General features: G+C 36.0%; 1 protein-coding gene and 1 long non-coding RNA gene across 2 annotated transcripts; both read right to left on the bottom strand.

Moving 5' to 3' along the window:
* Positions 1 to 3,957: 3,957 nt before the first annotated feature.
* On the bottom strand, positions 3,958 to 5,554 carry LOC134209890 (uncharacterized). The gene is made up of 5 exons (XM_062685912.1): positions 5,381 to 5,554; positions 4,953 to 5,114; positions 4,777 to 4,894; positions 4,353 to 4,471; positions 3,958 to 4,264 (listed from the first exon to the last, which is right to left on the bottom strand). Exons 1-5 carry the CDS (start codon positions 5,552 to 5,554, stop codon positions 3,980 to 3,982), a joined length of 858 nt encoding a protein of 285 aa, XP_062541896.1. The 3' UTR covers positions 3,958 to 3,979.
* Positions 5,555 to 5,647: 93 nt separating this feature from the next.
* Positions 5,648 to 8,301, bottom strand: LOC134216797 (uncharacterized). Its single transcript, XR_009980829.1, has 3 exons — positions 8,268 to 8,301; positions 5,783 to 5,928; positions 5,648 to 5,722 (listed from the first exon to the last, which is right to left on the bottom strand). It is a non-coding gene; the product is annotated as an uncharacterized LOC134216797 (long non-coding RNA).
* Positions 8,302 to 10,243: the final 1,942 nt, after the last annotated feature.

Genomic DNA, 10,243 nt, shown 5'->3' on the forward strand with positions numbered 1-10,243 from the left:
ATTATTGGTTGACCCAGCAGACGTTGCGAAATTTCTTAACCAATTCAAATTTTTTCAGTTTTTTTTTACGATTTACTCAACTTTAATTGTAATTTTACCATGAGGAAATAATATATAAAACGTCGGAAACTATAAAGAATGTATCTGCTAAAGAAATGGAGAAAATCCATCCGGCCGTTTTCGAGTTATGTGGATACGAACACAGATTATTTCATTTTTATGTATACAGATTTGAATCACTTGAATTGAACTCAAAGGTGACTGTTCAATAATTTTCAAATTACTCTGCTAGCATGGCTAGATTATTGTTGACATACATCGAATAGATTGGGAAAGCCATACGCGAGGGGTGACAATGGTTGAAACGGGGTGATAATGGGCTGTCGGTGCGAAAGATGAGCCATTTTCACCCCCGAAGACTCAAATTAAAAGTTTAATTTAATTTTAATTCGAGAATTGGAACAAAGCCTAAATAGATTACTGATGAAATGTAATTTGTAATATGTATTCTAGCAGGTGGTTTAACAATTTTAAATTTCCTTCATATATTTGTAGTTGATCACCTACTCTTCAGCTCAGAACATTGTTTTTTCTCAAGAGAGCAAAGTTACAGCGAGGTTTATCATTTTGTATGTGCCATAGTTAGATGAATAGAGAATTGTGAATTTTCGTTGACATTTAGTTATATACGATAAATTGATAGGCAATAGGCAAATTTACATCAAACTGAAATAAACTTTTGGTATATTATACAGATGTCATCAGTGAATAATGCTTGCAAATACCTGATGCAGAAAAATATCTTTATCCGAAAATCGTACCGCGTGAAAAAGCTTGAAACAAAAGCTTAGATCTGTGAGCTTGATAATTGATATGTCAGTTTTAAAATCAAATCTGCATTGCATAGTTTTATTAATGTTCAAGCTCATTGCCATTCTATTTCCACCCATTCAAACCTAATAAGAAATTTACATCTTATTTAGATTACTCAGCAAGGTCTCCTTAAAACCACCAATCCGTCAAATAGTTTAATTATGAACGAACAAAAGAGCTCCCAAACCAAGTCCGGCAAGGTAACCACTTCAATATATCAAATTGCACTACAAGCGTCGTAAAATCCTTCCGGAGCAACATCGGTATGGTAAACAATAATACATTCTGTTGGCTGACGTCTTGGCGTAGAATTTGTTTTCATTATAATTTGGCACACTCGTCTGAAGCGCCAATCTACTTAAAACCAACCCACACATAAATCAGTTCAACCGCAGTGCGAAAAAGAAAAAGAAAAAATCTCAGCTCCGGCGGACAGCTTAGGGTCAAACCATACTCTTACGACCGGGTTTGTTTCCGCAATTAGTCTCTTGAGCAAACAAATCTCACGCCTCAGGAGTTCATCATTACCATCATCAGCAGCCGCGGCAGCAGCATCCGCTTGAGCAGCTGTGCGGTCCGCCCAAAGTTACAACCACCTGAACTTGACCTTACTCTTTTCAACAAGTTTGCATACGCTTAAACAGTAGCATAAAGATTGAAGATTTAGGTATTTAACTGCAGAAGCGCATTGGCGTAGCTAAACGTGGGATGGGGCTTGATGGTAAATTTATTGCAGGGTGTTAACTTACGACAGTAAGGCTATTTTAAAATATCCGAACTTTGTTGGAGCTTTTATAAACGTTTAATCTATGAGAGTCTAACATGTAGAAATAATGTGAATAAAGATACAGTAAATTTAACATTAGTGGGGGAAGGTGGGGAGACTTGATCACCCCCTGTTTTATCGAGAACTAAAGTAGTTTTGTTGTAGCGTATTTTTTAGTATACATCCTCTAGACAAATGACCTTTATGTGGTTAGTTAATTTTTGGATTGAAAACCTTATTTATTCTCCCGAGCAGCACAAGTCAGACAAAAATGGTGACAGCAACTTCATTGTCACTTAATCTGGTCACATATGGGTTTCGGTAACCCATTTCCCGTAACACGGTAGATCACTTTGACGTAGTGTGTTGCGGTGTAAGATCTACCAAACAGAGCCCTAGCTACCAAACAGAGCCATAGCTAGCCCTAACTAGTCTCAGAAATAAAACATAATTAATGTTACCTTGCAGACAGTTGAAAGACTCGAATTCCTCTGGTTTGAGGCTAAACTGTATGCAGCGGAAACAACTTTTCAAGCAATTAGTTAAAAAACCTCGGTACCAATCCCTAGGCTGAACTGACTGCTGGAAAAATCGAGTTAGGGGTTTAAATACGTACTAACTCTTCTTGAACTGGTGATAGTGAGAGGAACACACGGAAGTTCTTATTACTGAACAAATTCTCTTGCTTGAAATGGTCTTGTAGACAGAGCTAAATCCCGGGTTTAAAGAGTTTTACTGGTGATATTCTAGAAGCAAGACAAGGATGTGGCTAGGGCTCCGATGCATGGCCAAAAACAGTATTACTGTTCTGTTTTCTCAAGACAGGATTGATTTCCTATTGATAAGGGGCGCGCCTTCAATGGAATTGCTCTCTGTGAAGGGTCTAAATAGCGGGACCTGGTCATGGTGCTCTTGAGAAAGCAAAACAACAACTGTATCGAAACCGATACTACATTGCTTATCAATAGTAATGGAGTAATTCGACATGCACTTAAACACTAAGGATACGGGTAACGCTACAATAGATCTAATAACTGGTCGCAGTGGCACACCCGAACAGGAAAAAAAAACCCATGTGGAACAGGTGTACTGCTTGGGCTGCAGGGCGGTTTGTATGTTTTAGCCTTCCTAAAGTTTTTTTTATTGGCCTCGCATAATTTGAACTACTTTTCATAACAATAACCAAATGTTTCCGTTTTTTTTACAGCACAAAGCCATAAATATGCTTAATGATCTGTACTGATGAAACTGTCTTCATTCCGTCAAAGTTTAAGGTATTTTTGCATTTGAAGTTATTGCCTCAATATGGGGACACTTGATCTCCCATTAGTCACCCATACAAAGATTTTGCGAAAGAAATCAAAAAAATATAAATCTGTTCTTTTTTTTTGTAGATTTGACAGGTTTGATGAAGGGTTGGCATAGGAAAAACTATTTATTGCGTAGAAACCATAGAAAGGGGATCAAGTCTGCCCAAATTTTAAAATTGCATTTGCAATAACAAAAATCGTTCAGGTATTTCAGGCACAGCAATTCGAAAATTCCACGTATTTTGAAGGAAAAATGTTTAAAAAATTTGAGGGCACCTTTCTAATTTTATCTAAGCAAGTTCTTGGAGAGGGATCAATTTCCCCCGAATATTTTGAAAGTCGGTTTTTGACAGCACTCCAAAATTGTATATCAATAACAACACTAATTTAAGGCCAGTCATACATCAGTAAAGTTAAATACCGTCGTGCGGGGCTTCTTTTGAAAAATTAGGGGCTACTTTCGACATTTTAAAACAAGTATTATAACGAAAATAACTATAAAATTGTCCTTATCACCAATCGAGTGTCTTGCTGATAGTTGGATGGCAACTTTCTGTTTAAAATTTAATATTTTATCCGTTTAAATTTTTCAAAAAATCGAAAATCCAAAGTAGCCCCCGGAGTCAAAAGAAGCCCCGCACGACGGTACTATACACACTTGATTTATTTCGCCGAGGCCGGTAAAATAAATTGCCGAGAATCCAACAGCCGAGATGTCGTTAATAATTTCGGTAAAAGTTTCGAATGCCGAGCGCTTGGTTATTTTTATTTAGAATCAACTGTCAAATTTTACCGAGCTTATCAGCTATTTTTTGCCGAGAAGTCCTTATTTTTTACCGAGAAACCTTTAAAACTATTGCTTAGATTTCGGTAAACAATTTATAAAGCAGCGCCTACATTTTGCCGAAAGTTGTCAATTCTTTAGTATTTAATAGTTTTCTTCCTTAATACTAGAATAAAACACTAGAAATCTCTCACAACAATACTTATTTTATTCATTGCTGAAATATGAATTTTTATTGGGTTTCACTTACTCCTCTAGAGATCTAACGAATTTTTCTCCGGTTGTGGAAACTTTGTCCACAGAAAAGATTATTCCCCGGAAAAACATCATAAACTGTTTGTCGCTTGGTGCGCATGGAATGCCAAATACATCAAAGCATTGACAAAACATGCTGAAAGCCCGCACGATGTTATCACCGACAGGCATGTTGACGATATCCCAGGAAACGAAATGCTGTTCTCCTTCTGTCATGAGATTTCCTCTTATGATCAAAACCGGAACCTCATAACACACAGGAAGTGGGTCATCCAGCTGAAAATAGAATAATCCTAATCAGTGAGTAACCCTAAAACGATTTTAAACTAATTTCTTTTGATTGCCTATCGCTATCGTTGATTACCTTAATCCAGTAAATCAATCCATTCATGGAATTGTCCTCCGAAGATCTTTCGTCACGCACACGCTTTGAACCGCGAGTTGGATTCTTAGCACGGATAATTGCCAACGCTCTCAAGAAATCTGTTACAAATAAAAGTGATAAGAAAATGATTTAGAGCTTTTTGGTGGATAGTCTTCACTTGCCATAAGACGAGTTCGTACTATCCCATTTTATTACACCATATGATTATAGCTTGACAGATACGTATTTCGACGTCAACAGTAAGACCATCTTCAATGTACGATACATTGAAGATGGCCTTACTGTTGACGTCGAAATACGTAAATCAAGTGGTGTAATAAAATTTGATAGTACGAACATGTCTTATGACAAGAGGAAATGAAAGTGTTTAAACCTAATTTAATGTGAATCGATAAATTATTACCGTTGGAAATTTCTCGGTACAAATGTTTGTACGACATAAGTATCTTATGCTGCCACGTGTTCCACTGCTCAACAAACTCCATGGTTTGGTTCCACATCCTTCTGAAATCATATTCCACCTAAACGTATTTCAAAATTAGTTTTCGAAGCATACATAATCTACCATTCTATACTTACAAGCTCACCATCGAAAGCCGTAGTAACGGGGAATTCTTCGATGAAAGAATGGAAGTCCTGATTTGAACGAAACTGTGACCGGTATTCAAATGTAGATGACCATAAATTCATGATCTTCTTCCTGTTTTCGGTCGTCGGTACAACGAATTTTAGTTCCTCTACCTATAATAAATTAGAATTTAATTAGAAAACTTCTCGAAAATACAAAATGATTGTGAGTAGAAATTCACGTTTGGTTAGAACCATCGATATATTCCTAGATAAAACAGGAAGTAAGAATGTCACTCGAAATTGTTATATAACTATAATATCAACAGTTTGCTATTTAAATATTCTCTATTAATTCAAATATTCTCTACGAATATCCTTTATGCATGAACTCTATTCTATAACATTATCGCATTAATACAAAAAAGTAATAAAATTACCATAGAGAAAAGATCGATTTCCGACTGTTGAGTATTTGGAAGCTCAATGTGTCCCTGAACTGTTTTCTCTTTTTTTCTATGGAAAACGCGTCCATCTGCCCGTTTGGCCAAATACTCCATATGGTAAGTTTTCCTGCATGCTTCCCGTCCCCACGGCCGTTTTTGTAGAACCATAGTGCCTAACAAATATTAATAAGTATAAATACTTCTTATAAATATCTATAAATACCAGTCTTTGAGAAATAACATACATGTGGAACTTCAGAAACCGTTGAAGCCAAAATAGGGTATGACTTGACTAGCGATTGAGCAACAAGGTTTTTGTAAAATGTAGATGCGCGCCTAAAATGAAAATACTATATTACCAAAAACGTACAACTTACATTTTTATTTCATACTTACACTCCGTAACACGATTTTAAACAATCGCAAAGCAGGTGCGTAATACGTTTGATTGTTTTGTCATTCGGCTTTGTGTTCTCCTTGAGTTCCTCCATTAGATCTCTTCCATCGTTTGTCCTCGCAAAAATAATGTTGATATCAATTTCCTGTTAAGAAGAGGAAATAGGGTAAATCACTACTTGGGCCTATGGACCCGGTTCCCGGCTCACTGCACAGAAAACTAATGATTTAAACTGTTTGGAAGTCGTAGGTTTATAGTTGATAATTTTTAAAAAGTCTCCCATTTATTTTTCACAATACTCAATATTTTTCTATCACTTGTTTTACTCCTAATTGATTCAATTGTAGAAAATAAAATGTAGAATTCAAAATTTCACTCTCCGATGCTACACCACTGAGCCGGAGTGATTCTTTCCACTTTTACAAAACGGTATTATCGAATAAACACCTACCTGAAAATCGTCACAGTGCTCGATACAACCATTGCATGAAACTGTTAATCACCACACCATAATTCTAAACACACGCACTTCAATTATTCTTATTTGTTCGTTTCACTAGAACTTATTTAAACATACTAGAATACATTTTAAAATGTATTCTCAAACCGAACAAAAATTCACCTCGGCCCAAGAACTTCTAGCCGCACCGTGCTGCCAAAAGGCCAGGATTATAAAAATGATCCTTCATCGTTAATAGGAAAATTGTCTAATATGTTGACGTTATCATGTTATTTATAGTTCTCTCGATTTTAAAAGGTGAAATAAATATTGTTTTTAAGTATTTGGAAGAAATTTGAATGAGTTAAAATATCTTCTCAACCAAATAAAAATGATTATGAATAATACCATCTGGCATCTTGTTGTCGTGGAACGTGCATATTTTTGTTTACATCGCATTTTCTACCGTCCCGAGAGAGAATGAGAGTAAAATGTTGAGAGATTGAGTGAAATTTTGCTTAGGCCGGGAACTGGTTTTTTGTATGCCGGATTGGGAATCGCTATGACTGAAATGAGTGCTGCACCTAGTTAATTTAAATCAAATAAAAGCTTCTTTGAACGATATTTAGCACGAATAGCTATTTTTTAAGCAGAAGTGAACCCCAATGCAGTATTATACAGCCTACAAATTTCAGAAAAAGTTGCTTCCTGTAATAAATATCAATTAAATAATACAGTCGTACGCATGTTAGGCCGGGAATGGGGTAAGAAACCCTAGATAATAATAAAGAGGTAAAAAATGACAAAACAACAATTTTAATATTAGGAAACAAATTATTTAGATTTGATTTATTCTAATTTTAAACATACAATATAGCCACAATTTATAGCAATTTGTGAATTTTATTGCTTTTCCCGTATTCGTTATACAATTTAATGCAAACAAATGAATATGTTATGTATAGATCCTGCTGTGGCAATCCTATTTTCAGGGCTTCTGATTTCTGCGATCGGATTTGTCAATTTAATCATGTTTATTTTTGATCTTCTATGTAAACCAGTAATGGTGAGATAATGCATGTACTACTACAACTCAATTGGAAAAGCTACAATCGTGATCTGATGAAAGACGCAATCATCCTTTATCACACCAATGACGGTGGGGGGGGAATGACGTTTTTGGCAGGTTTTGTTCTATTATTGGCAGGGGGGGGGGTTATGCCTGACTATGCTCAAATTTGGCTTAAACATTCTTTGCATATCAAAGAACATTGCGGCCAAATTTCATAAAATTTGATCGACAAAAACCCCTGCCAATAATAGAACAAAACCTGCCAAAGCCGTCTTCCCCCCTATGTAATTGAATTAATGAAAATATGCCTAAGTTATATGCGGATCAAAAATTTTTCCTGTGTTGCTAAATAAATGAATTCAATACCACTATGTTGGATGGTTGGATGGTGTTGGTTTGCGTGGAAATGCTTCCAGATTCGTCAAATCGACGTTTGAATCTTTGTTTACAAAAGCCGATAAGTCGTTTTAAAAATCTAGTATTGAATTGGTCGATTTGTAAATATTTGCCAGACTATATAAATTGTAAAGAACTGTGACAGTTGCTAGTGATGGCAAGCAACAATGTGGGTGAAAGGCGTGAAAGGTGGCCTTATGTTTTGGGTGGCGTAAAATGCAACTCTGAATTATGTTTTATGTTCATCAGTGAAGCAGAAATGCTTAGTGCTAAAGTGTGAATCTCAAACAAAGCAGGGACAAACGTTAACTAGTAGGTAAATAAAGTTAAATACTGAATTTCTCTATTAGCAATGCAAATTTCTATGTAAAGTTTAGCTTGATCGACAAGTTTCAGTCAATGTAGGTACTAAGGATACTACCTGTGAACTTTCTCAACCTTTTGTTGTATGAATGACATCATTGTTTGATTGATTATTTCTTTTAAAAAGGCAAGTGTGTCAATAGTTGAGCGATGAATGTTTAATCAGCTGGATAAGAAATGGAATAATAAGTATGAGCAATATACGTGGGCTTACCTGTTCCACTGATATTCCGGCGTATGGATTCGTTTCACTGATGGAACTTTGATGTGCTTCATATTTAACGTCTGGCTGGTCCGGCTCGATGTCGCCGTTTACCGTTTCGCCGACAGTTTCTTCAATTTCATCTATATACTCCTCTTCTATAATATCTTCAGACGATACTGACTGTTGAATTTTTTGTATGGTTTTGATGATTCTGGTCGATAATTTTAGACGCATGAAATCTGAATCGTCCAACGACATAAACAATTCAAATTCGTTTATTTCTTCATTACCTGTTAAATATATTAAATTGTTAATCAGTTACCTACATATTGAAAATAAAAGTTACTTGGTAGTCAGTAATCCTGACAGTAGAAACGGCGAGATATAAACTTTGCATCGCTCTCATATGGTGACCAGAAAGTAAACGTAGCATGTTGATAAATCTCTAATATTTCCAAAAATCTAGTATCGTCTAGTAGTTCTACTTGATACGCCTCATAGAAATGGCTATATTCAGTCGTCTCACAGATTTTTACTAGTAGTTTAACATTATTATTCTGAACGATGATTTCACGGATGATTGCAAATGTTGGATACAGCAAATTATTGTGGTTTTTAAGTCATACGATCAAATTCGAACGAAATTCAATTCCATTAATCGTGACAACCTTAGGCGTGAATACGAATTCATCATTAGTCTCTAGTAGAAAAACGTAGCTCATTGTTTTGTCGCGATGTACCAACTTTCCAGTTGTGTAAGTCACTTTGTCCGTGAAAGGATTGTCAATGATGTCCAAAACCATGCTGAATCCTTGGCGTTTCGCAAGACTTTTGCATATGTTCTTAAAGTTGCGACATGTGGCAGACTGGCTTTTGCAGGGCTTGTTTTTTTGTTCAAATGATAAACAGTTGAACTGTTTCATACTCCCGCTTTTACGGATGCAATATGGATAGTGCTCCAGATGGTGGCTTTTATTTATACGCTGATTGAAGTTTGTGTAGAATGATTGTTGGAACAAGCTTATGTGCTCTTCTAATTCAGCGAGCATATAGTCTGAGACGATAGGGGACATGAGAATTCTGACAATATTGATCAAATGCCCTATAAGAGACATGAATTCGCAATCCTTATGAACTAAATGTCCGAAAAGGAATGGAAATGACCGAAGTAGCAAAAGATTTTGTGTAGCGGTCTGTTTGAGCTTACACACTTTCGGTTTGTTGAGCATTTCCTCAGTGAAATTAGCAGAGGGCTTGTTTTTTCTGTCTACGTATCCATAAGCATATGTATTAATACGGTAATTAATATAAGAAACATCAATTTTGACGATTTTGCTTTTGCAATAACGACTTGTAATGTTAATGGTACAATTCCTTCGGTAACATCGTGCATTACGTCCAACGCATAGTTTTCACAAATGTGAAAATTGTCTAATTCGTTAAGTATACATCCTTGGCGTTGCAGGCCACAATCGGTTGACGAAATTTCGCCTTCGTTCAATTGATCCATCTTAATATTATACCACTGTTGTGTCCGAATAGGATATTTGACGTACGGATCTTCTTTGAATAATGGTCGTGAGATGGTACAAATTCGGCAAACAAAGTTAGCACCCGGTCCAAGTAAATTAAACACCTCATGAAGTGCTAAGTCACCGCAAAAAACCGCCAATGTAGCTCTGAGAACGTAGTTTTCTGATTCAAAGCAAACCGTTACTCCTTTTTCAAGCTTTTTCAAATCGGATATCAATGGCTGTAAGATTTTATTATATCCTTGTTTCTTCGCATCAACTGATGTACAGTAGAGAACTGGAAATATGCTTTTTGGGGAAGAATTGTACTTGTCCGGGAAATTTTGAACTTTAAATGCAAAGCATGACACTTTATTAATGCCTGCTCTGCTACTTAGCGCATTACCCACTTCTACGTCATCCTGGTACAAGCTTAGCCTTATCGAGTTAGGATGTTTTTGATAAAAATCACTG

This window comes from Armigeres subalbatus, chromosome 2, assembly GCF_024139115.2.
Source record: "Armigeres subalbatus isolate Guangzhou_Male chromosome 2, GZ_Asu_2, whole genome shotgun sequence".
Lineage (NCBI taxonomy): Eukaryota > Metazoa > Arthropoda > Insecta > Diptera > Culicidae > Armigeres > Armigeres subalbatus.

Coding starts and splice junctions, on each gene's coding strand:
- LOC134209890 (XM_062685912.1), bottom strand. CDS start 5,554: ATGGTTCTACAAAAACGGCCGTGGGGACGGGAAGCATGCAGGAAAACT. Junction 4,895..4,952: donor CGGCTTTCGATGGTGAGCTT/GTAAGTATAGAA, acceptor AAATACGTTTAG/GTGGAATATGATTTCAGAAG. Junction 4,265..4,352: donor GATTGATTTACTGGATTAAG/GTAATCAACGAT, acceptor TTCTATTTTCAG/CTGGATGACCCACTTCCTGT.